Source organism: Leuresthes tenuis, unplaced genomic scaffold (assembly GCF_036924035.1).
Source record: "Leuresthes tenuis unplaced genomic scaffold, fLeuTen1.0.hap1 SCAF_6, whole genome shotgun sequence".
Classification (NCBI taxonomy): domain Eukaryota; kingdom Metazoa; phylum Chordata; class Actinopteri; order Atheriniformes; family Atherinopsidae; genus Leuresthes; species Leuresthes tenuis.
Window position 1 is genome coordinate 21,639,327 of NW_027325360.1, and position 26,206 is coordinate 21,665,532.

At 40.8% G+C, this 26,206-nt stretch overlaps 2 protein-coding genes across 2 annotated transcripts; both read right to left on the reverse strand.

Moving 5' to 3' along the window:
- acsl2 (acyl-CoA synthetase long chain family member 2) lies at window positions 1–17,441 on the reverse strand. The gene is made up of 20 exons (XM_072388185.1): window positions 17,360–17,441; window positions 10,164–10,408; window positions 9,954–10,068; window positions 9,588–9,652; window positions 9,398–9,499; window positions 5,605–5,704; window positions 4,868–5,046; window positions 4,716–4,748; window positions 4,458–4,509; window positions 4,228–4,301; window positions 3,839–3,916; window positions 3,611–3,745; window positions 3,369–3,503; window positions 1,761–1,929; window positions 1,582–1,670; window positions 1,375–1,491; window positions 1,132–1,275; window positions 933–1,034; window positions 778–849; window positions 1–693 (listed from the first exon to the last, which is right to left on the reverse strand). The coding sequence occupies exons 2-20, from the start codon at window positions 10,404–10,406 to the stop codon at window positions 553–555; spliced, it is 2,145 nt and encodes a 714-aa protein (XP_072244286.1). The 5' UTR covers window positions 10,407–10,408; window positions 17,360–17,441; the 3' UTR covers window positions 1–552.
- Window positions 17,442–18,027: 586 nt separating this feature from the next.
- Window positions 18,028–24,956, reverse strand: prkg1l (protein kinase cGMP-dependent 1, like). The gene is made up of 20 exons (XM_072387001.1): window positions 24,826–24,956; window positions 24,150–24,341; window positions 23,920–24,043; window positions 23,552–23,718; window positions 22,904–23,017; window positions 21,414–21,519; window positions 21,160–21,223; window positions 20,864–20,941; window positions 20,575–20,669; window positions 20,412–20,477; window positions 20,220–20,297; window positions 20,027–20,132; window positions 19,783–19,922; window positions 19,601–19,690; window positions 19,273–19,414; window positions 19,027–19,190; window positions 18,808–18,930; window positions 18,579–18,644; window positions 18,414–18,480; window positions 18,028–18,333 (listed from the first exon to the last, which is right to left on the reverse strand). The coding sequence occupies exons 2-20, from the start codon at window positions 24,337–24,339 to the stop codon at window positions 18,250–18,252; spliced, it is 2,064 nt and encodes a 687-aa protein (XP_072243102.1). The 5' UTR covers window positions 24,340–24,341; window positions 24,826–24,956; the 3' UTR covers window positions 18,028–18,249.
- Between the last annotated feature and the right edge of the window lie 1,250 nt (window positions 24,957–26,206).

Here is a 26,206-nt window from a genome sequence, read left to right on the forward strand (position 1 = left end):
TGTCTTGACGAGTTGAAGTTTGGATGATCACTGAATATTTGTCAAGGAGACTGCAAGGGGTGACTTATTACAGTTAATTTATTTCTCTCAGATCATTGCAGGTTAAAATTCTTATTAGTCATAATAGCTTAGCTAAAAATGATGAGATGCGAGATCCAGCACAACTATACAATACAAACCTATTCTAATGTAACTTTAATAGGGGACAATGTCCCACATACACTTAACAGAATCCCTTTGCCCCCCAAAAAAAGTCATTTCTAGAATTAAACAGAAGTTTAATTACTTACTGAGATTACTTAGTGGCAGGAACAACAGTGACACATTTTTAAAATGTTTGGCTCCATTCACATAATGTCAACGGTTACGACACATCTGTGTAAAATAGGACTGAATGTGGACAGAAGTCACTATCTCTGAAAAGGAAAAAAAAAAACAGATCTAACTAGGTTTCTAGATGAGGCACAGCTGGTTTTAAGGACTCCAATCTTGCTCTCCCAGGTTTAATTTCTTCCCCTCGGTGGGCACTGTTGACCTTTGTGCAGTGCGGAGTTAAATTTCCGTCTTGTTGTACATGCTCGATAGCTGTTCCTGAAAGACCCTGCGGATGTCGGCACGTTTGCTTTTCAGGGTGGGTGTGAGAAGGCCGTTGGCAACAGTGAACATCTCTGGGTGCAAATACAGATCCTTTACCTGAGATGATGCAAAGGTGAGAGATAAAATTACAACATAGCTCTCTTTGCAGCTTGTAAATCTGAACCATCGGTGTTTGCTCACCTGTTCAAAGGACTTCAGCCCTGCTTCCTTCCCCACAGCTCGAACGTCTTCTAATACTGCATTCTTTGCATCCTGTAGGAAGACGATGTTTTTGTCAAAGCCACTGTGAAGTTGTTGCATTAAAAAATAAATAAGTAAATAGGAATTTGACCTACAGGATTTTGGCACAGCTCCTCGTAGGACCCCACAAAACCCCGCTCTTTAGCCCAGTCAACAAACACCCCTCTGTCAGGCACGACGATCCCTACGACATAAGACTGATGACGAGGAATAAGCGAGAAAGTCACACGTCTTAGTAGCATCTGAAGCAATCATTCACTTAAATAGCTGAATGGAAATTCCTTTGTGCTGTACCTGTAAACTATCTCCATGCACGAACACCTGAAACACCGGAACAGAACGCACGTAGACATTTTCTATCCTCTCCGGAGCAACGTACTCTCCCTGCGACAACTTGAAGATATGCTTCTTTCTGTCAATTATGCGGAGTGTGCCATTCTGACACAAGAGATGTATTAACACAAACATTTTTTTTCCATTTCCAGGAAGCTACCGTGTACACACACATCGCTTTGACTGGCTATTGTCTAATCTTACTTTAAGCCACTGGCCCACGTCTCCAGTGTGCAGCCAGCCATCGCTGTCCAAAGCCTCGGCTGTCTTCTCTGGGTCCTTCATATAGCCTTTAAACACAGTGGGGCCACGGATACAAATCTAACAAGACAAACGGTGAGATGGGTCGCTGGGCTCCAAGCTGGCTGGGAATATGCGATATATAGGATCACACCTTTTACACAAGCTCACCTCTCCCTGTTGGTTCTTCACAAGGTAGTTCATCTCAGGAATGTCTTCCAGTTTCACCATAGCGCAGGGTAAGGGAGAACCAACATGGTCTAAAAGAAAAAAAAAGGATAACAGACATCCACATCAGTGCTGTGGAGAAGAGTAGCCTCTCTAAAAACGAACATGTTGCTTTTTTAAACCTGTGCTCATGTCCCCTGGCAAAGAGAAAGTGCAACCTGCAGTGCACTCCGTCTGTCCATAACCTTCAAATATTATACAGCCCAGAGCGGCTCTGAGGAAGGACATCACTGTGGGGGACATGGGTGCTGATCCAGTCATGGCAAACCGTAGATTACCTCCTAAACTGGCCTGAAACAAAAGGAAGATGCATGGAGCATTTATGTGAAAATGTTCAAACGCACTCCCGTCGTGGTTCCCAGCAAATTCCTATTTGAACCATTTCACCCACGGTCAGAATCTCCCATTTGTACTGACATGCCAACCCAAAATCCCTCTCGTTCTTCAGTTCTTGTTTGCCTGTGTACATGTCTCTCCATTTCACTCCCACAGGGCCAATATGCTGCGGGTGATTTTGGCATTGATTGCTGGAACAATCGTGCTTCTCTTGTAAAGTTTGGATTCTAATTGTAATATGCTAGGCTGCTGGTTCGCATGTACCAGTGTAGAGCGACTAATACAAAACACAGATGGTGACAGTGTAAGGGCAGAGATTAACAGAAAATATGTCATTTAAGAGTTTTTAAAAAATAAGGAAAAGGTTTTGTGAGCTGATTTCTGAAGAAGACTTTTAAGTATTTACAGGAGAGTCCTATGTGAAAAGTAGGCCCTTTACAAATCACAAATATGCTCACTAGTCTGTTGATGGAATGAGGGCAGTCATGTGAAGAAGAAAGAACGGCTTGTTTCAGTTCTACAGTTTACATTTTAAGACCCAAAAAACCCATCAATCATTTCCTTATCAGGACTGAAAATCTGGAAAATGCATCCTCATGTGTCACATGCTGATGTAGATCATCCACTCATTAATTCTTTTCAACAAAGACTGCAGAGGCAGCATGTGAACGTCTACGTTCAGCAGTCCTTTAAGCAGATCGACATCGGTTCGATCTTCTTCTTTTCTTTTTTTTTTTCAGTATTTCAGGTTTGTTTGGGGTCATTTTTCTGTTGCATGACTCATTTTCAGCTGGCCTCCCATTTGTTTTTTGTTTTGTTTTTTTGGGGGGGGGGTGTTTGTTTGTTTGTTTGTTTGTTTGTTTGTTTGTTTGTTTTTTGCAGTTTTCTCAAGCTTTGCACAGTCCCTGCTCAGACCTTGGGGTGAACATGATGGGATGTTCCCACTGATGGGAATATTGGCATCCTCAGTGTTTCTCCCATGTAATCTTTCTCACTGTTGGCCTTTGAACTCTTCCTAGATTGATGGGCAGGGACAATTGCTTCTTTAAGATCCTTATTTATGTCTTTCCTATTGTGCTAACACACACCTGAAAGCTCCAGACCAGCAAACTGCCAACACTTCTGCTTTTATGGAGGTGCTCACATTCAATAATGATCAGTTAATCAAGTACATTTGATTGTCAGTATCTGGCTGCTTCCTTCAACCTCTTAATTCTTATGGCGACAGTAAAGGTGGACTTAAAGAACTACTTGGCTGTGTTTATGTTAAACAAATAATGACACAGTGTAATGTGTCATATGCTCTTCATCTGAGGATGAACCTACCTAATTTTAATGTTAAGTTATATGGCTTAGAGATGGTTGAGGGGCAGCTGGAGCTTTTGGCAACTAACCTGGATCTTGTTGAACACCAGTTTGTCCCACAGACTGTTGTTCCGTACAATCCCCCTGCTGAGCTCCGCCTGCTTCCTCCTCACAGCGAAAAGAAGCAGGGCCCGTCCAAATGGAGAGGTCACGGAAGCCATGATCTTTATGGAAATCAGTGAAAATGTACAAAAGAAGAAACACGGTTATGGCAGCCCATCTCAGAGCTGGATACAGCATATTATTACAAAATCTGATTTTATCTGCAGACCTTATCATAGATGCGATTGAGTATACGAGGCACAACTGGAAAGAAGGTGGGTTTGAGTGTTTTTATGTCGTCCATAAGAAGAGAAATGTCCCCTTGGTAGAACCCCACTCGGGCCCCTATGCTGTACATTGACAGCTGGGATAGAAATAGATTTCATGAGGGGCTTACAGGCAAGCGCTCACTTAGAAACAAAACAAACAAAAACCTTTTGAAAAGAGGAGCAACTACCTCAATCAACCTCTCCAACATGTGGGCAAGCGGCAGGTAAGAGATCGACACATCGTCTTCTCGGCATACAGACGAATCCTAAGAGAAAATGGGAAACAAAATGAGCAAAGCACGAGGGAGAGATTACGACCAGGCGGCGGCACATGGAGAAGCCTAACAGGCAATCAAACATGCTGTATGGCTTTTTCAACAACAGTTAGATGGAGGAATCTTTAGACAGGAGCAATTAGTTAAAGTACCTTGCAGCTACAGGGGCAATCAAACACCCAATTAATCATACCATTAGCCACAGCAGGGAGGGGGTAAGGTTTGAGATATAAGCAGATGGGAAGTGATGGTAGCTGCAAGGCTGTTCTCAATTAGACAAGGAGGTGGAAGTGTAGACAGACCTCCAGGATCTTAATGACAGAGGAAGTATTGGAGACGATGTTGCCGTGGGTGATCATGGCTCCTTTGGGCTTCTCTGGATAAATAAACAAAACATTATTGCAGAGCACTGCACAGCAAAGGGAGCTAAAGTGATGCAGTAAAGAGAGGTTGTTAGTGGGCACTGAGGGACATTTCTCTAATGATGTGAGTGAGGTATAATTATGGAGAGACTTCTGAGATCAGACGGTACCTGTGGTTCCACTGGTGAAGGAAACCACTGCCAGATCCTGAGGCTGGGGCGGCTACAGCACACAGCAAAGAAATATGAAAATATGACTCGGGGCTTCCTCCACTCTCAACCTAAGCCCATTTACAAGTGAGTGTTAATAACATCTTATGGGACAGAGGCAACGATAGATAGCTGTCAAGCTAGCATTTAGAGGGAGATCAACTGTTTACATAAGTCAGTTTGATGCGTTGATGTTCCAGCTGAGAGACGATAACTCACCACAGGATCTTTGAGGTTCTGCCTTCCCAGGTCCTACGATGTCCACACAGAGGAACATTCACATCAATCTACACATCATAATTGATGGCTCAATTAAAGGGAATACATTTGAAAGATTCAGCACTGTGATTTAGAGCTTCTACCCCACTCACCATGAGATGCTCCAGTTTCAAAACCTCCAACTCACACCTCTTTGCCCTGTCTGCAAAGGCTTGGCTGAAGTCGTTAAAGAGAACCAGGCAGGAGATCTCAGGAGTCAAGCCTTTCTCCTTGTTCTCCAGCAAAGATGCCGCCCTCTCCTCGCGGTCACAGATCACCACTGTAAGCTCCGCTGAATGGACACACAAAGAGTGTGTGAAGGAATGTTTTGATCAGAGGGTAAAATCACTATTTGGACCACCAAACACAGCTTTAAAGCTACTATTAGTCATTTTTTTGCGTTGTCAATATAACAATGATTTTTTTATGCGTGTTTTCTCGGTATGTTTCAGACGTGTGTGAGGAAGAAGTCCCAACAGAGGGCGAATTCTTTTTAATTCTCTGAGTTTATCTCAATGTTCTAAACAAGAACGAGAGAAAATTCCAAATTGTTTTTTTTTAGGTTAAGAATCAAGCTTAAGTTTGTGAGTGTTTGTGTCCTTTTCCAGCATCTTCTACTGTAGATGTATCCATCAAACTCTATGCTGATTCATCTCCCTTTCTCTTGTTTATCTTATATCCTCTTTATTGGAATTGCAAACCCACACATTTTGAATGGGTGTCAGTCACCCAAACAGTATTCTCTATGAAGGCTCGCTGTGTTGAAATGTGATTTCAGTGTGGAACATTTTCTTTAATCTTGAACAGAACTGTGTTTTAGGTCATTCTACATGCAGATGTGTTTTCTTACTAAGGTTGAGGATGTGGACCATTGCTTCCATCCCCAGTGTGTCATACAGAGGCACCACCGTCATGGAGTAGGTGTAGCACGCCATCTCTGAGATCACCCACTGTCACCAGCAGAGGGAGACAAAGCAGCACAATCAGACTCAGGCGAAACATGAGCGTGTACTCGAGGTAAATATCTCAGTTTAAGGGCTTATGAATATTGATCTACTCAACCATGAATTTCCCATTTACAAAACAAACAAAACCATATTCTAAACAGACTGTACTCAGAGTGTATTGATTGAAAATGAGAGATCATTTTCTGCTCCATTACAGCCATCAGTGTCTCATTAGACCAGTCAACACAGGAACGACAGAAATAGGCTTGCCTGATGGATATATTCAAAAATTGAGCTTGGAAGCAGACAGGCTGTTCTCTGCACTGTCTTGGAGACCCCCTCCCACCACAAGCACCATGTTCTCAATATGAATAGAGGCAGACTAGTCTAGGTATTTATTCGATCTCTGAAAACTAATTTCTTCAACCAAATTACATCTTTCCCCCTCAAAAATAATCCCTTAATGCCTTTAATGCTTTTGATGTAGCTTGTTCCCCATCACCAGCTCTGATGAGTCCCACTGCCCAAGGTAATAGTATTGGTTCCTCAGTTTTGTTATGTACGAATCCCTGGCTGTCTGAATCCATGTCCTAAGCATTCAGGGTGTTAACTGCTTTTGTTGCAGCAAATTATATTTTTTCGAACTTTTAAACACACAATATGAACATGTTAAGGTAGATAGAATACTGACTTTCTTTGGATAGGATCTATAAGTTCAGGGATTTCAAGTAGGGAAGCACCGATCCGCTTTTTTCACCTCCAATACGATATATGAGGTTTAGTATCGGCCGATACCGATCTGATACCAATAATAATAATACATTTTATTTATAGGCACCTTTCTGGACACTCAAGGTCACCGTACATTGGTTAAAAATTACACAACACAAACAAAAATAACAATGGGGAGTAAACAAAGTGATCAGAACAAAAACAAAACAAAAACAAGAAATCAGCTCAAAATTACACAATGCAAATAAAATCATATGGAAAAGGCAGTTTTGAACAGGTAGGTTTTGAGTTTGGATTTGAAGTGTGTGAGTGAAGTAGTGTTCCTGAGTGCCGGTGGTAGACCGTTCAAAAGACGAGTAGCAGAGCAGCTGAATGCTCTGCTCCCCATGGTGGTGAAACGGGCCGGCGGCACAGTCAGGTGGATAGAGGAGGAGGATCAGAGAATGCAGGAGGGTGTGCCAGCATGGAGGAGGTCAGACGGGTAGGGAGGAGCGAGGCTGTAAATGGACTTAAAATGTTAAGAGGAGGATTTTCAATTCAAAATTTTATTGGGAGCAAGCGGAGCTGTTGTAGGATGGGGGTGATGTGGTGGATGGAGGGGGTCCTTGTGATGATGTGTGAAGCTGATTTCTGGACTAGCTGGAGTTTATGTAGGGATTTGTAAGTGACACCGGAGAGGAGAGAATTGCAGTAGTCCAGGCGAGAAGTGACAAGGCTATGAACGAGAATAGAAGTGGTATGGGGGGTGAGCGAGGGGCGGAGGCGGAAGATGTTGTGTAGGTGAAAATATGCAGACCAGGAAATGTTATTGATATGGGAATGAAAAGATAGAGTACTGCCGGGGAGGGGGAGACAGTGGAGTTGTCAATGTTTACTGAGAAACTGTCGGTTTTGGATAGTGTTGATTTAGAACCAATGAGGAGAACCTCAGTTTTATCACCGTTTAGTTTGATAAAATTGGAAGAGAACGAGGATTTTATGTCTGTTAGACAGTCAGCAAGGGATGAGGGTGGGAGGGTGGAGGTGGGTTTACTGGAGAGGTAGAAATGGGTGTCATCCAAACAACAGTGAAAACTGCTATACTGATGTTATACTTATGGAAGATATTTCAGAGGGGAAGAATATAAATAATGAAAAGGAGGGGCCCCAAGACAGAGCCCTGAGGCACACCTGAAGTGACGAGAGAAGGCTGGGATGAGAAGGATTTGAGTTGAATGAACTGAGTGCGGCCTGAGAGGTAGGATCTGAACCAGTCGAGTGGAGTGTGGGTGATGCCGATGGAAAATAATCTATTGAGGAGGGTGGAGTGACTGATGGTATCAAAGGCCACACTCAGGTCGAGGAGGATGAGGATAGTGAGTAGACCAGAATCAGCTGCCATGAGGAGGTCAATGGTGATTTTTATGAGTGCGGTTTCTGTGCTGTGGAGTGGACGGAATCCAGGCTGGAACTGTACAGATTGTTAAGTGATAGGTGGGAGTGGAGTTGAGTATTGACTATTTTCTCAAGGATTTTGGAAAAGAAGAGCAAATTAGAATGGGACAGAAGTTATTGAATTTGGTAGGATAGGCACAAGGTTTTTTCAGGATTAGGATTATTGCAGCGGTTTTGAATGATGTAGGAACAGTTCCAGTGGTGAGAGAGGCATGTATCATGGCAGAAATGAGAGGGACCAGAGAGTGGAGGCAGGATTTAACCAGAACTGTGGGGAGGGGATCCAGCTGACGTGTGGTGGGGTTGGACTCGAAAGAGGAAAAGGGATGAGCGGGTGGGTGAAGGTCAGAAGTGACACTGGAGGAGTTTGAACCAAGATGATGATAGATTGTCTGGATTTTGTTGTTGAAGTAAGACATAAGAGAATTACAGAAGGCACAAATGGGGTGGTATAGAAACTAGGGATCGAGTGATATTGTTGAACAGTGAAAACAATGGCTTGGTGTTACCTACATTTGAACAGATTATGCTGGAGTAATAGTTTGATTTGGATTTAGCAATATAGTCCTAGCAATGCAGAGAATGTTTTTTGTACATCTCTTAGAGAATAATTTTTCACTGATACAGAAAAACAGCACGGAATTATGGTATCAAATGGTAAGTTTCATTGTGTGGAAAAGACTGGGATCATTCATTTGTGCAAGGCAACATCAGACTTGACTTAAACATTTTTTCCTATTTAAAAAAAAAACAAATAAACAGATATAAATGTACTGAATTACTTATTTATTTAATAATTGTGCACCAGTAAAACAATCTTAAGCATAAAAATATAACAACTGTAACTGGTTCAGTAAGTGCAATTAGGGATTCAAAATCCAATGTAAAACAAAATATTAAATAATAAAGGAGCTGAAATTGAGAAAAAAAAACAACCGCTTCACTAGCTTGGTTGGTAGACTTTCAAAATAAATAGCAATCAGCTCTTTATATAGTTTAGTGCAAATGGGAATTAAACATCCATTACAAAAGCATCTGAACAAAACAATAGCTTCTCTAGCTTGGTAAAAACAAAAAAATACAGGCAGTCCCAACTCAACATGTTTTTTCACCACTAGAGGGGGCAGAAGGCCCTTGGACAAATGCCAATGCTGGACAGGACATGGGAAAAATAAAATTCCATAGTCACGATAGCCGATCTCGAATTTTCTTCGATAGCGATACTGATATCCAATGCAAATATCGGATCGGTGCATCCCTAGTTTGACTTCACTTGAAAAGTTACTTTTGTTAGGCCTATTCAAGGGCCTGAAACTGCCCAAGGGCACCTGAGGGCTGAGACAGAGCTGTTTACGACTTTGAACATGACAACAAATGAATGGGTTTGATTGTACATGTGCGGGGCTCACACAGAGATTTGTTTTTATGACAGTGGCTTTACGTCCCACAATTCTCTAATGTTACTTTAAAAAGGTCTTTAAACGGCAGGACTCCAAAAGGCTCAAAACTTTTCACCAGAGAAGTCCTTACCTCGGGCCTGTTTGTTGAAAATATCCCAACATACTGCTGTGACTTTGGCTGGTAGCCTTTAGCCATCAGGCCACAGCCAATCCACTGGGCCTGCTGGGCCACCTGAGGGGTTAAAGATGCTCAGTCAGTCAAAACACTGAAGAGTAACACGTTACACACATGTGCTACCACAACCAAAAATGTGTTGTACCTCAGTATAGGATATCCACTCATAGGGCTGACCCGGCTTCCTCGAGCCAAGACACGGGCCGTTTCCTGAAGGGCACGAAGTCAGTTTAATCACATCATGTCAAACTTGTGAAACAACAGTGGTAGTATGCTGTCTATATTATCATTCTTTTATGCTTTCACAGGTTGGATACACTGTGTATCAAATGTCTGTCTCCAACGTAAGTTTTACACAAGTATTTGTAGATTCTTCTTTCATCCACTAACTGTAAGTCAGTGCTTTGCCCACAACAGAAGTAGCTCTTCCTTTTGATTGTGTTTGTCATTGTTGATTTTGCAATAGACTTTAGAATGTTTCAAAGTTGAGGATATATCCTGTGTGCATCACCTGCGATCTTCAGGCCTCTCTGGAACATGTCATAGGCCGTCCTGACGTTATCATAGTAAAACTCCATCAGAGAGTCATCTTTAAGAATAGCGGATCGCCTGCAGTTGGGATCTCCCTGCACCAAACAAAATCCACTGACAACTAAATCCTCTCCAACAATGATGACCTTTACACACCTCCATATATTGCAATGATCCATGATCTACTCACACCAACAGCAACAGACTGGGCTTGTAGATCACAGGGAGGACGCATAGGCTGAGGACGAGTCATCAACCAGTACGCAGTGAATGAAGCCAGGGCTCCTAAACCCAGCAGAGAGGAGGTTGACAGAGAGAAGGATGACAGAGAGAAGGAGTGTAGAGACGGCAGAAGACTCCAGAGGTCCTCTGATTCAGATCCATGAAGTCCTGAGTGGGAGCGAAGAGACAGCAGCCACTTCTGGAAATACATAACTGTGAGAAGAGGAAAAAATGTGAAAGGGGAAAAAATACAAGTGCAAAAACAGAAAATTATATGGTGCCTAAACAGAGGTGTGCAGCGGCTTTAAAAACACAGGAAGGAACACAGAAAACATGTAGAAAATGTATTTTTATTTCTTTATTTTTGTAAGATTATAAAATAATTCAAGAAAATGTTTGACATAAAATCAGATTTAAACTTGTAAATATAACTTCAACTTCAACACACTCGTGGCCCCACGGTTCTCTATGAGTAAACAAGAAATTTAAATGGGTTCCTTTGCCCATGCAGCACTGTTCATAAAACATGACCTCCTCAATAAAGAAAATTATTCAAAGATTATCAGACTTCTCTAACACAACGAAGCAATTCAACTTGAGTTCATTTCAAGAAATACAATGAAGAGAAATCTTTTATAAATGCATCATTTCAGAGTGTTACGGAAGTAAATATAATCATACTCCTACTGGATCAATACTGGAAAATAAGCTTGGCTTATTTCAGTACTGTCAGACTCAGAGTTACATAGAACCCAAGATGTCTTTTTCTAGTCTATACATTTTCCTTTCACACCATAACCTGACATTTCTGTCACCCACAATGTATATTTCTTTGTAGCTCACTTCTTTTCAACTCCATAACCACAGATTTAATTTATATTTCATTTTAAACCTTTAAACTAACTAATTTATGCGTTTGCGCTCCTTGGGGCTTGTTCATGGACGAATGTGTAAAATGTGTACAGGTTCCCTTTGAACACCCCTTTTCTCTACTCGTCTGGCTTAAATAAATTAAAAGGGCAACAACAGAAAGAGGGTGTAATGTAAAAACAACATTCCACTTCTCAAAGTGTAGAATTTAGTCTGAAGAGTCTGGCTGAACCACAGAGGCTTGGCATTGGTCAGAAAGAAGAGAGGAGGAGAAAAGACTTGGGGAGGGGGTGAGGATCAGTGGAGAGACATCGGAAGTACGAACGATTGGCTCAACAGAAACAGGCGCAGAGGTTACTCTCAGTCAGGTTGTGCCACCTTTTAAACCGGGGGGGAAACAACAACAAAAAAACTCAGGGAGGGTACAGTAGCAAAGGGCTGGTGGAGAGATGGGGTGACAAGGGAGGGCCAGTGAAGTCCAACCCTAATGATTACCTGTTCATAGAAAAGTTGAATGAATCTGTGAGAAACAGGGATGGAAGAGGCCAGAAGTTTGACTTCTAGCATCAGAACACACACAGTGCAAAATTGAACTTCTCCCTAAAACTGCTAATTTTAACCCCTCTGGAAAATCCCTTCATCTTCCACCAGAAACAGAATTCATCCCACTGAATAAATCTCTTCTTTCCCTCATAACCCCCCCCCCCCCCCCCCCCCCCCCCCCCCCCCACTACCCCATCGACCTCTCACCTACTTTCCCCCTAGCACCCAACAAAGGATGGGGGAAACAAGTGACACCTCCCTCCTCTATTACTGGGCCGATGTGGCACAGCTTCCCTTCCCTGCATGAGCAAAGCGATGCTTCACTTGTCCTCAGAGGATTTATAATCTTCTTTAAGCAGCAATTTATGAGAGCTAAAGCCGTTTAGTTTCAACTTTACACCTGCTGAAGCAACAAAGCAGGTGGTGATCCCCTTGTGTACTTTCATGTTGTAAATGGATGAAAAAACGAAGACTTTTATAAAAAGTGACATTTAAAAAAAAGATGGTGTGCTGTGCAGAGAGCTTCCTGCAGCCCCTTTCTGTTTCTCCTCACCCCTCCCTCTTGTCTCTCTCCCTTTCATTATGGTCATTGTCGAGACCCAGACAAGGACCATTGTTCTCCCAACTTTTACTCCATGGAGACATGAAACTAAATAATTGGCACACAATTGAAATATAGTGAAGGAAACAAATGCACTTTCAATGTTTACCAATTCCAGCTAAAAAAGAAAAGCCTGCATGTTTTAGAGTCTTGCACCTAAATTCTACTGTACAGTGCTGGAAAAGAAGTGCATTTCAAGCAACAAGAGGAGTGATGTTTGGGCATTGACATTGCTTTGGTGTAAATAATTTGAAACTTAACCATAATCCTGCTACGGAGTGCAAAAACAATGCTATAAAGCAGTAGAACGCTGCTTCACAAGGAGACGGCAGACATGTAACAGAAGCCTGTGGTAGTCCGCATGTCTGAGCACATGCTGACGAGCACAGACAGAGCAGAGAGCTATCAAGAGCTGGAGAAAAACACTAGAGAGCAACAGTCTGTGGATTATACAAAAACGGATACCAAAAAACAGTTCTGAGAATATTCTGGCATGTGATCAATGATAACTTTAACAACTACTTGCGATGCAACTGTAATAACCTTCGACAACCGACAAGTTTTTTTCATGCCACTTATTGATTGTCATAAAATGCAAAGAGCCTCACTTCATGTTAACTCGGACAGATATACAAGGAGTAAAAATGTTTGAATGAAACGAAGAGACGTTAAATCTCCACATTGTTTTCTACCGTCTGAACTGACTGATTGACAGCGCTGACATCATTTTAATGACATCATCTCGTTGTACCCTGTCCTCCTGATTTATGTCCCACCATTAATTTCCAACAAATGGCTACTATCCTTTGTTAGGGTGAGATGAATTATTCAATTTCAAGGCTTATGGTGTAACAGTATAAAAGCAACCTAAAATGACAAATAGTTACCCATTGAAATGTCATTAATATGAAAAACCTAAGTATGAAGATATTGTATCATGAAATTTGGTTTGTCACATTATTTGCTTTTCAAAGAAGCTTTCCTGCCTCACCTAAGCCAGGCAAAGACACCGGTGCTTGTGATGCAACTAGAATAACACTCTCTGTCCACACTACACAAATTGTCGGTGCAACTTTCCATTTCCATTTATTCATGTTGCAAAAGCTTTTGTCCGAATCAATTTGCAATGTGAGTGGGGAAATGTGACGATTGGTGTTGTGCTTTTAAAGTTAGAATTTTCAGAATTGAATGAATAGAAAGCAGTGACATGTGAGGCTTTTTGTGGAAAAAATGTCCAAAGTTGAAGAATGCTCCAATAATTCCCCTGTGATTTCAAAGTATTTTCACTTGAAATGCACATCCCTAGTATAAGATAATTTTATAATTTTTATGTTTTTTGGTTTCATTAGTACTTCAGCCCTGATAGTAAGCATATAAGAATGCTATTATCTGCTATACTGGCTTCTAACTTTTTGCAGAAATTACCTGGACAGCTACTGAATAATCAGCAAGCTCACCCAGGTGTAAATACAGCAGCAAAAGCTTTACACCAAAAGCTTCAAAACAGGATTTTCAAATGTGGTACCAGCTCCTAAAACAACCCAGATTAAATCCTCTCGCGTTGCCAGACCGCATGTTTACAATATGCAAAGAAACAGTTCTGTAATGTTAACTACCAGGAGCAATGATACAACGAACAGATCACATTACACTGCAGACTGTGTTGGACAGATTCTGATGAATTCGACATTCTCAGATAGTTAGTTTATTATCCTTGCCTGGATGGCATATGTCAGCCACAAAGTTTGATGGGGAGTAGGTTACCAGCTGTGTTACTGTCCGGCAGACTTGATCAATCTTGCTTCTTTTTGTCCGTGAACTACTGTAGTCCTTTTCAGAGCTTCCATGTGAGGCATTAAAGCTGATAAACATGTTTCTTTTAAAAAAAAGTGAGCTGTGCCCACTCTTACAGCCATGAGTGCAGATCCCTCATTAAAAATTTGTGTGCACCTTAACACTGGGTTTGCCTTTACTGCTGATCAGAGACGAGTAAGAATTCCTGTATCAAATGCTGAATAAACACTTGATGTTGAGAAGTGTAAGTGGTTTTTTTCACCAGTGTAAAAAGGGCTTTAGATTTGATGTACCACAAGGTCTTCTTTTGTTTCCAGAGTTTTGGTTAATCGATATAAAAGTTAGCTTAAAGGGGTAAGTATTGTCAGCTGACATACTGTTAAATGTATTTTGGCTTCTTTAAGTGAAGAAATGATGTTTACTTGCTCGTCCTGCTAAATTAAACTCTTCTTGGGACACTTAATGAAGATGGAATTAAGTGATATTCCATTAAGTGTGATATTGGTGTGATAACGGTGTGTGCAGTAGCTTACAGAGCTTCTGTGGTGATGACAGCAGTGCTTGGAAAATGATACAGAAAGCTTCAGAAGGTGACTTTAAGTGGGGGAGTTTTTTATGGGGGAGAGAAGGGCCACAACAGACTAGCAGAAGCATTGAACTCTGCACACACTCTATCTATCTGGAGGAGTGAGTGGTCTGAACGAGGGGAGGTGAAGACAGTGTTGTGAGATGGACACGTGAGGCTCGCTGGTCAGCGGAGAGAACAAATGGAAAACGAAGAATGAAAGACACGGGTGTTTTCTGGCTGCGATTCTCAAATGAAGCATGAAGAGCACAAGCACACTCACTTGGTAATTACATTTTTAGTCCAGAGGAGGAAAGGATGAAAAAATTAGAGAAATCTCCTATTTGGCAGGTAGAAAACACTTTACAACTACTGCTTTACAAAGGTTGGATGGGATTCTCCTCTGTCTCTAATCAGCGTAGAGCTAATAAAAAAAATTTAAATCCAATATTTGTTCTTTTTTTTTTTTTTTTTTCTCACCAAGCCCAAGGTTATGAGTTTCAGGCAACCAAGCAGCACAAGCTGAAATACAGTATGACGTTAAGGGAAATCCACATTTAGCTTTCCTGGCATAACCATTTCAGGATCGTGTTTTTTTTCATCCGGCATGATGTGCACGTGGTATGCTGAAATTTAAAGACATGAGACTCCATACCCTTTGAAAAAATCCATACATGTTGAACAGCAAAGAATTTACGGTATATGCATGGAAGTAAATAAAGATATAGTCTAAATAGGAATAGTAATATCAGAAAACCTTTAGCTGAGGGATAAAGCATTAATGTTGGAAATATTAATGACTTTGTTAGGTATTTGTTTTGTAAGTGAAGGCTTGTTCTTTCATAGAAAGTAGCAGCTATCAACATGGTTACACAATTGGTCAGCTTATTAAAGTTATAACAGATGACACTGGTAGCAAGGGCACAGTAAATAAGGCAATATGTAACAAAGTTAAATCATTTTCTGTGACAATTTGAACATTTTGGACATTCCCGATGTTACAAACCCTCATGCTTTGTCTACAGTACAACTAAGAAGGAAACAGTGTGGCAAACACATCCTCCGTTAAGGGCAAGACTCGACACCCCAAACACAGTCGGAACTAGCAAACATGCAAGTAAGGCGGCTGCTCTGTGGCACAGTAATATATTCCATCAATCTAATATAAAGAAAAACAATAAATAGCAGTTCTACATACAGCTCAACAGACTCACTCCTTAATACTAGATTCCTAAATCTAATCTAAATACGGATCAACGGATGTTAAAAAATTCAAAATTCACCTGAATCCTCAACCTCAACAAAGAAGAAATATTTTAATGTCTTATTACAGCCTCAGTGAAATGTGATTAAATTACAAATAAATGAAGAATCTAAACTACCTTCTGTTGAATATTTATCAAACATCTGTAGTTTTAGTGCTGCAGATCGACATCACAGCTTAGTGCCAGCGTGTCTCTTTGCAGTATGGTTGTCTTTTCCTAAGTCCTTCATTTCTCCGACAGTCTTTGCTCAACATCATGACATTTCCAACAAGGTCAAGGAAAAGACTATAAGATGTCTTTTTTTTCCCACTAATTAACTATACCCTAAATTCACCTCAGCATACAGCAGAGGTTACATGTTACACCTTCGATATAAAATCTGAGAACAAAAAAAAAACAAAAACCACTGAATAATAAGAACCAGAACATCCTCTAGTGTCCTGTTATGTCTAGTTGCTCATAAATCCTTTACAAACTGTAACAGCTCTTAAAACCTCTATCTACTGAGTACAAATACTCTGGTTCAGAATCATGTTGAAATATCCACATTATATAGGCATTTCTATGCTTAAAATGATAACAATCATAGGCTTTCCCGATCTTTACAAACATTGTCTTATACTTGACAACTCATATCAGAGAGGTACCTGAGCTTGATTCTTGTAGTTAGCTGGCACACTAAGGAGAGATACTCTCTTTAAAATGTCTGTCAAATATTAAATCGTGTATGTGAGGAGCGCTCCTGTTCATGACAGTTTAGCATCCATCAACACATCAATGAACTACTGAGTGATCATTATTTTTTCTCATTAAAAACTGTAAAATAGTGTTAGCATATGACATATTTTGGAAATGTAATGTCATTTTTCAAAGTGTAACGCTGCTTTTCATCGACTGGCGATGCCTGCCTCTCGGTGAGCGCAGGGACATGCTGCAGGTCATCACGTCTGCACAGAGGCAGCAGGTGAACTGTAGTTAGTGAATGAAAAGCGTGGGAAATATGACATATTTAGAGATGAAAACACGGGACTTAATTTGAGACCTTTTTTCATTCGTTAATTTACAGAAACTGTTGTAGCGGCTTTCACTAAACCAAATGAGTAAGATCGGAGCTGCTGGTGACAGAAAAATCCAAAGACTTTTCCAAGCAAAGAGAGGTAAAGCAACAGAGCCCAGAGCCCTTAAAGAACTTGTACAACTTGGAAATACACAGACATGCACATAGATAAAACTCCTACTTACCACTGTGTCCATTGATAAAAGCTGTGCGTCATGGGGAAAAATGTCATATTCTTCAGAGGATAGCTGAGTTTTTAGTCATGCAAACTGGCAATGGAACCCATTTTCTTGAGACAGGTTTTAGGTAAGCAATGCACAAAACACCTTTTGACAGAGCTCCAAAAGGCTGCAAATAACTCTGCTCGAAAGTTTGGAAAACTCGGCAAGCTGCAGCAGATAGAGGAGTCTGGACCTCCTGACTAACAGCAAACGTGCCTTGATCACACCGAAACAATAAATAAACTTACCTGACGGAGATGCTGACCTCAAAATGGTCTTAGATTGCGCTGCAAAATCACCGCTTTCGCAGATCAACGGAATTTGCTCAAGCGTCAATTACGACGTACTGTTTCTTTATTTCCGGTCAAGCCCTTCAAGGTAAAGTGGTGTTAGACGCAGAGGCCTTGTTTGCTTTAAGCTTCATTTTAATCAGAGCAGATCACCTCGCCACATCATCTGTTAACGAGAATTTTTGCCTTTCAGAGGATATAAAACATCATTTAAAAACGCAGTGCAACCGGTTCACCAGACTGAATTAAATCGAGAAAAACAATCCAATTTGTAGAAAAATGACTTTTAAAAAAAAGCATTTTATTGTAAAATACCTTTACTAATATTAAGCTGCACTCAGTAAATTAATGCAGATAGTAGTTGCTAGTTAATGATTGTGCTCGTTGAGTTACTTTATTCTAAATCAAAGTCATGCAACTTCCTGTTTTTCTCTTTCTTTTTGGCACTTGAGGTTTCTCTGCATATCTGGGCCAACGTCACTCAGTACACTGATTTCAGAGATCAGACTTAACAGAAACTGCAGTGTTCATAAAATAAGTGAATCTCTGTGTGATTGTAGATCTAAGAGGAAACCAAGCAGTGTCATACAAGCTTTTTGTTTATTGAGACACTGCAGTGACTTCACTGTAATTTATAAAGCTTTTACATCAAAAGTTTAACACAGTACGAACATGGTTCATTTCTCAAATATAATCTACAGATACTGACACTGAAAAATATGTTTCGGTCTAAAAATATAGTTAATTTTTGATGACAGTAAGACTGAAGGCTGGTACTTCTTTATGCAGACTAAATTTGAAAGCGATTGCAGCTGTTTTCTTTTTTTCTTCCTATTCCCAGAAGTCCATCAAAAATCATCCCAGTTTGTGTATTGCTCCACTGAGTCATCACTATAAAAAGCACACGTAGTCCTTTCTAGGGGATGCTCAACCTAAAAGACAGTGAAACAAGAGTTAAAACGTGAAAACAGCTATCAGGAACACTTTAACAGCCAATTTGAATACATCTTACTTTGGGAATGACCGGGGGGGTTAATGTTCTTTTGGAAAGTCCATCCCAGTTGAATCCTTCAAACCATCTGAATAAAAAAAACTGTTATCAAAACTCAAAATAAGGGCAGGAAATTCCAAATACAGGCAAGATTGTTGTTTTAATATAATAAATCCATCGTCTTACTTGTGCCTCTGAATGTCCTGAATGGCTCCATTTCCTCGGCTGCCCAGTCTCTCCAGGGGACTGTTACTGGGTGATGGAGAGCAAAGAACCAATGAACAAACTATGAATTAATGATAAGGCTTTCTTCCCCAAGAGGTGGAAGTGCAACAGAAGAGAAGAAACACAAAAAATGAGGAAAAAAATGTCATTATATTTGTGTTTTGTAGAGTTTAGTGGGTCATATCTACACCTGCATAGTCTCCTTATAAAATCACACGCATGTTTGCTGATGATTTTTGGGAATTCGATCTGATCGATACCATGAAGGGTTGCAGAGAAAATCTTCATAGGGTCAGAGCTATCAAATGGGAGCCTGGAGAGGAAAACATGATCTCATCAAGAAAACTTCAATCGACAACTACGTCAACAGGTTCAAAAAGCAGGGGAGCTCATAGAATGTAAAACTTACCCACCACTCAGAAGTTCAAACACAAACACACCCAGAGACCAGAGATCTGCACATAAACTGTGTCCTCTGTTTAAGATGATTTCAGGTGCCATGTAGTCAAGTGTACCACAGAACGTCCATGTCTTCTTTCCCAACTCAATCCTTTTCATACATCTGGAGCCAATCTGCATGAGATGTCAGTTCAGTCAACATTATCTTTGGCAAAACTTTTTAGACAAAGTGTAGGCTAAAAAGCAATTGTACTACCAGTTTGGCATAACCACGCTCATCCAGGACGACATTTTCGGGCTTGATATCTCTATAGATGACTCCTTGACAGTGAAGATAAGTCAAGGCTTCTACAACACAAGCTGTGTAGAACCTGGCACCGCAGTCATCAAAACATCCTCTGAAATATCATTTAGAAATACTGATGAAGTATCACAGCCTAGATGAGACAGACATAGAATAGCAGTCTATATTCAAGCTTCAAGGTTTCGCTGTGATGAAAGCTTAGCTGTGAACACAATGAGAGCATAAATATTTTCTCAGTATGTGACCTGAATATTAATTTAATTTAGTTCAAGATACTCACTTATCTTTGAGAAGGCTAGATAAATCCCCACCGAGACAAGCCTCTGTCAGAATGTACAGATGCTCAGCATCTCTGAAGGTTTTATGTAGCCTGCGATTAACGGAAATATGTCATACATGTTAGATATTTTCGATCATCTCACCAAGACTGCTGAAATTAGATAGGTGCTGAGTGACAGCCACCTGACTATAAAGGGACAATGGGCCTCCATGAGGATGCGACCCTCTCTCCGGATGTGCTCACGCTGGCTGTTGTTGAGGATCAGCTTTATCTTAAGGACCTTCATGGCAAATATATGCTTGATGTTGCTCTTTAGTTGCACCTGACAGCAGGAAAAATCAATACATTACTTTGTAGAAATTCAGTAAGGCTGAAGCACGGACGCCTGTGCGATCATTTGTCTGTTGCTTCCGGATCGACCCTCACCAAGTCAACATGACCAAACTCTCCAACTCCCGCAGTACAAATAATCTGGAAATCACTTAAGGAGGAAGATGCCAGCAGAGCAGGATCCTTTTGACCTCCATTTGACCTGCTCAGGAGGTAAAAAGGAGTGAGAAGGTGTTTGGTGTTTTCTACACGTGCAAAACAAAGAAAAAGTGTTGCATTTGCCCCTTACTCCACTTTGGATTTGTTGCTCCTCTGCACATCTTGTTGGCAGTCACACACCAACCCATCGATAACATCTTTAAAGGTCCTGAAACACAGATGCGAGTGAGCCTTCCCAAGGTTTCTGGTTAAGCATATAAGTGTATGAAAAAGAACAGAACAGCACGGTAACTAAATCTGTTAACACTAAATATCAGCTTACTCTCTGTCTATGACCAAGCATGTCACTTCACCAACAGCCATCACATTCCCAGTCTGAACGTCTTCTCTAGAGACAGAATTAAAAAAAAATAAGATCATCATGGCAAACCAAAACATACACACACGAAAGAAAATGAAATTTTGTTGCATGATTCTTTTTTTACCCCCATAGAGCTTTTTCTCCAAACCACTGTCTTTCAAAGAGCTCAGTCAGGACTACCTGGTCTTCACGCCCAGGCCTCTTTTCTGTCACAGTCACCTCACAAATCAAAAAGACAGAGATAATGAAAAAGACAAAATGGTCACAAACATTGCAGAAAAGGCCCGTGCTCCATTATCATCATTACAAAGTCATCATTGAAGCTGCTCTCACATTTGGCCTCCACAGTCTAAATCTTTTTCTCTGAAAGCCTAATTTTGTCTGAGCAGCTGGCAGCGGGCACTAATCTTTACCTGGCCTTTGCTAATGATGTAAAGGGTGTCCCCAGCGGACCCTTGTCGAATGATGTAGTCACCGTCTGCGTAGTTGGTCTGTGGAAGAAAAATGACAGACAGCGGAGCAAACGAGAAAAAGAAATGATCTCCCTCTGAAGCAGTTATTGTACCTGCTTGTTAACAGTTGGAACACAGAGAAAGCTAAGAGCTGAAATCGTGAATAGGCTGCATTTCTGAATACATTATCTGTCGTCTGGATCCCGACTGAAGAATAAGTAGTGGGTGCCACATTAAAAAAAAAACTTAATCTGTACCTCTTTCATGTGATCAGACATTTTCATGATGGTATCCCCTGGCAATGACTGCAGGAAAGGAAGGCTGCACACAGGCACAAAGAAAGCACACTAAGAGGCATCCACGATGGCAGGATTGAAAAGATTTCATTCTTCCACTGTTTGTGGATGTGTGAGCATCAACAGGTGTGTGTCATAGAGAAATATCTCACAAACAAAACAACCCTTTTTGACCCTTCTATGTGTCAAATGAGGCAGACCGGTCTGAGGCTCACCTTCTCAGTAGCTCCACTGAATGAGCAAGGTGGTTGAGCCCAGACTGTATCAGTACGGTCTGGTAGCTCTTGCGGTCAATAACCCACAGCTTGCTGTCTGTTTCTGCTGCAGATCAAAAGACAAAGGCAGAGGAGGTGATAAAGATTGTGTGATTGGCACTGGTTGAGAATCTCAAAGACACATGTTGACTGCAGCGGTTGTGAATGAACTAAGCTACACCCTAAAGAACAGGCAGTTGAGGCCATGGCGACATAAGAAATGCTCACTGACAGAAGTTATTGAATATAAGTCAAATCTAATTCCCTTAGCCATAAATACCCTCTTTCTCTAAAACAGCTTGAAAGAGGTGTAAATTAACAATGACCCATATTGATTGGTTCACAGAATCTTCCTGCAAACAGAAGTAGATGTCCTCGAGACATACAACATCTAATTATACAGAGCAGTCCTGATATTTCAACAGCCCCATTTGGTTATATCCCAATTTACCACCACATGACATGCCATTTGCAGCCACTGCTTTTTATTTCCATCTGCTTCTCTCAAAAACCCTCTCTTAAAAGGCCTTTCTCAAAGCGCAGTTATCTGACATTTGCTCCCGTACAGCATTTCTCATGCCATACTCCTACACTTGATGATGACTTCTTGGAGTCAGCTGTTCCCGTATTACTGTCACAATAAAAGAGAGGACACAAACAGAAGCCTTAGTGATGGTCTCAGACGTATAAGATGTGTAAGTATTTTCAGGACAGGAGGGAAATAGATGCAATGGGCCCTGTGACGATCCAAAGGAACAGGCTGGCAAATATAAAAACAAAGGACAGACGGGTGTCAACATGAGCTGAGCATTGTTAACAAAGAGGCAACAGATATTGTCAAGCAGTAAATTCAAACACGGAAAATAAAGTGATTTTTCCATTTCGCCACTTCCACAGTCAATTTATAATTGCAGCATATATTTTATTTGTGAAATCAGGTCAGATGTCTGTGGTGAGAAAGTCTTTCCACAGGGATCTGTGATGAGATGATTAGATGCTTAAACCCTTCTATGTTTAAATAGTCCAGATTTCTGTACACATAGATGTGATAGGCCATATCGTAGGGGTCACTGAATTCCGATGGTTTCAGAAAACAATATGCGTGGTTAATTCACTGATGCATGCTGGATTAGAGGGATACGTGGCACTCAGATGGGCTATGCAGTAAAGCAGAACACATTATAAATTCCCCACATCCCTGAGAAAACTATTTGAAGTCGTGGCATTGTCTAAGATCTAAAATGATCTTTGATTTTAAATTCAACAGGCACCTTCAGTCTAAGACCACAGACTGAAATCTGCCTGCTTATGAAGCTCTCTTAAACAAGAATTATTAATATCCTCCTCAAATAATATTTAATCAAAGGGAAACTCCACCATGTTTCCACCTGACCATTCTTCAGTGATAAATTAATGCAATTATGAAGCCGGGAAGTCGATGTAGTGCTTACCTGAGACAGAATAGGTGTGGGTGCAGTTGTAGAGGATAGCTGGCTCTCCAAACACATCCTCTGGCTCAACGGTGAGCAGCTTCTGTCCATCTTTTGTCACGTCCAACCTGCCTTCTGTTAACAACAGATAGTCAGTGAAGAGCAGAAAAAATACATAATACAAATGCTTTTAGTGGGTTTTTGTGAATGTTGAGGGATTGTCAAGAATATTTCACTGTGTGAAATGTACAACAGATGGTTAGGATGAAAAGGAGGGAGCAGCTACTTTCCATTGGCCTTTACAAACGCAGCCAAAATGTCTTTCTGGTGGACTCTGAAACCAGAGCGAAGCAGGACCTCTGTCCTCCTGTCTCCTCATATTCATGTTGACATTTTAACTTAAAAAATCTGTTGAGTCACTTATTGCTCCAACTGATTCCACTTTTATTTTCTCTCAAACAGGCAATTGAGTGCTCATTGTACTTAAGAGCAGCATCTAATCTATAATCACATACTGAGCTGGCTGTGAGAGAATGGAATAGAATAATTATAATGAAATTGAATAATTAATTTGATCATATCGAGCTATTTTCTCCCCTTCCTATCTCAAGGAACTCCTCATGGATATTCCAGAGTATGGTGAACGTAATTAACAAGTAAATAATTTACCTTCTAAAACAAAAGCCTGATCCCCGATGGTCCCCTCCCGAATGACAAAGCAGCCTTGATTGATGGTGGTGCGATACATACAGGCTGTTATGGCTCTGATTTCTTCTTCACTAAGATGCTTCAACAAGTCATTTTTCAAAAAGGCTGTTTGAATCAGCCTCTGAGATCTGAGGACATGAAGAAATGTTTGTTACTGATGTAACACTTAGGCAGTTGTTATGAACGACCAACAATGTTTCAACTCTGTACTACAGTGTTTAAAATAATTACAATATTTGCTGATCAGCTGTCAGTGAGCCTTGAATATTAGTGTATTAGACTTTTCAGTTTGAGCTGTTGCAAGATGAGGGAACACTGTGTGTTCTTACTCCTGCTTTTTGTCACAGCTTCTGTGTGAAACCATGGCGAGAGTCATAGCGTCCGGACTGAAGGGCTCTGACACGACTGTCTGCCTTTTAGGTCGCTGCTTGTCCTCATTTTGAGCTGGAGTGGCTACAGGAAAAACACCCAGTATTTCAGAATTCTAGGTCAGGTTTAATGTTTGCGGAACCTGTTGTTGGTTTCTAAAGAACAACCGATAAAAGCACCATCTTTGTACCTGCACTGACTGCTGATGGTCCTGGGAGGGACACGGTGGTTCTGTAGCGATCCAGTTCTTCTTGCAGCCTCCGAATGAGTTCATCCTTTGTATCCAACTCCAACTCTAACTCATCTATCAGCGTGTCCCTCTGACGGAGCTCCTCGATCTTTAGTTGTAGGGCAAACTGGAGATCCCTAAGTGTACCCATTCCTGCAGACACCAGATAGATAGATAGATAGATGGATAGATGGATAGATAGATAGATAGATAGATAGATAGATAGATAGATAGATAGATAGATAGATAGATAGATAGATAGATAGATAGATAGATAGATAGATAGATAGATAGAAAAGATGGTTAGTTTCATACAATCAAAACATTACTATAAATCTATCTTTGGTCGAGTAGCTCACAGTGATGTCATTTGGTTTCCAGTGGTAGCATATATTTAATTTTTTTCAAATAAAAAAGCATGAAGGCCACCAAACATCATGAGAAAAGAAAGAAAAGAAAGTACACAATAACTGCTATAGCACCATCATAAAAGCCAACACTGAAGAACAAATACAAACAAGCAAAATGGTTTTGCATCTGCTCCTACGCAATGATAATTGGCTATCATGTTGATCAAGTACAGACTTACAACAACAATTCACGACATGTCAGAGCACACACAATCACATGCACGTACCACGTGCGTTGTGGGAGTCTTTCTCACTTGTCTCGAGTGGGTTTGTGTTGGTTTGGCAGCGGGAAGTCCATCCAGCAGGTGCACGTCCCTTCTCAAACTGGCAAAGTGGAGGATGCTCCTCTCCCGCTGGCCAGGGCTGCACAGACAGCACAGACAGGCGATCACATGACCGAAACCGCGGAGACAGTCTGGGAGGGGGTAATGACAAATGCATGGACTGGATCCGAACTGGGTCAGAGGGTCCAGAGAGTATATCAGAGCCCTGGGGAGTATCCGCCAAACGGAGCACAGAACATTAATCATTTTACTCTTGACAGAGGTGGAATGCTCTGACCGCAGGTTCATCCATTTTCTCTCTTTTGTAGACTATCTGAACCTTTTCTGAAGTACAGTTGTTGGCTTAATTGTACATTTTAATATGTCATGCGTAAGTGATGTTGTGATATGTTTCTGATGAGCGCATGTTGGTCAGATCCACTTTGTAGAAGTAAATGTTACCCAGCTATTTGTTCAATATGATAAATATGTAGGTTTGACAGATTCCCCAAGTCCGTGTTATTAAAAGACCGAAATTGCTGTAAAAATGTATGGGCACTAATTTAATGTGGTTAATATAAGTGGGAAATGGTCTTGAAATGAGTCTTGAAATTACTTCTTTACTCGGTGAGGACGACGTAGCAATATAGCCCGCAAAAACAGCGTTTGAGTCAGTCCATCTACCTTTGAGCCTTCAAGAAATACTCTAAACTAAAGTAAATTCCTCTTCCAGATTTAATATGACAGACAAGACAGAACAGCACAAGGCGGGCGAGTTCGTTTTCCTTTCTTAAAAAAATTAATTCGTTTACTTATTCACTTATTCATTTATCTATTCATTAATTCGCTTAGTTAGTTTTTTTAATTATATTTAGCCTGATCCAGAAACTCCTAGGAATATCCACAAATCTATTGCATTGTACGCCGATAATAAAGATTGGGATCAGATTTACTCTGCACCAGCCTCATACTTCATAAAGACAGATGATTGCAAGAACAAATCAGAAAATCAAATAAATTAAACATTGTTTTCTAATTACTATTTCATGCCCAAGCACAAGGCTGCCAGGCGGTTGGCAAAGTCAATGCAGTTTCAGTGTGTCATTTTTAGATGACATGCATGCCATCTAAAAGAGAGGCGCTAAAGAAAAGAGGTGCTTTGCAGAAAATCACATTATGGTAAAGAATATATTCCTGGTCCGTATGGGTGTATGGGAGTCCAAACCTAAAGAAGGTTTTCACAGTATTGTTTTTTTTTTCTTTTGTTCAATTCTCTTTGACGGCTGCCCTCTGCTGCAGTTCCACACTACAGTCAGTAAGCGGCAGTAGTGAGTGTCGCGTCTGA

Excerpts from the sequence above, each read along its gene's own strand:
- acsl2 (XM_072388185.1), bottom strand. The coding sequence starts at position 10,406 with ATGTATTTCCAGAAGTGGCTGCTGTCTCTTCGCTCCCACTCAGGACTT. Across the intron at positions 5,047-5,604 it reads GGTCCACATCCTCAACCTTA|CGGAGCTTACAGTGGTGATC; the intron begins GTAAGAAAACAC and ends GTGTCCATTCAG. Across the intron at positions 850-932 it reads AGGAGCTGTGCCAAAATCCT|GATGCAAAGAATGCAGTATT; the intron begins GTAGGTCAAATT and ends GTCTTCCTACAG.
- prkg1l (XM_072387001.1), bottom strand. The coding sequence starts at position 24,339 with ATGGGTACACTTAGGGATCTCCAGTTTGCCCTACAACTAAAGATCGAG. Across the intron at positions 19,691-19,782 it reads CATTGTCCCTTTATAGTCAG|GCTACATAAAACCTTCAGAG; the intron begins GTGGCTGTCACT and ends CGTTAATCGCAG. Across the intron at positions 18,645-18,807 it reads TTTATAAGGAGACTATGCAG|TAACAGTCCCCTGGAGAGAC; the intron begins GTGTAGATATGA and ends TCCATCACCCAG.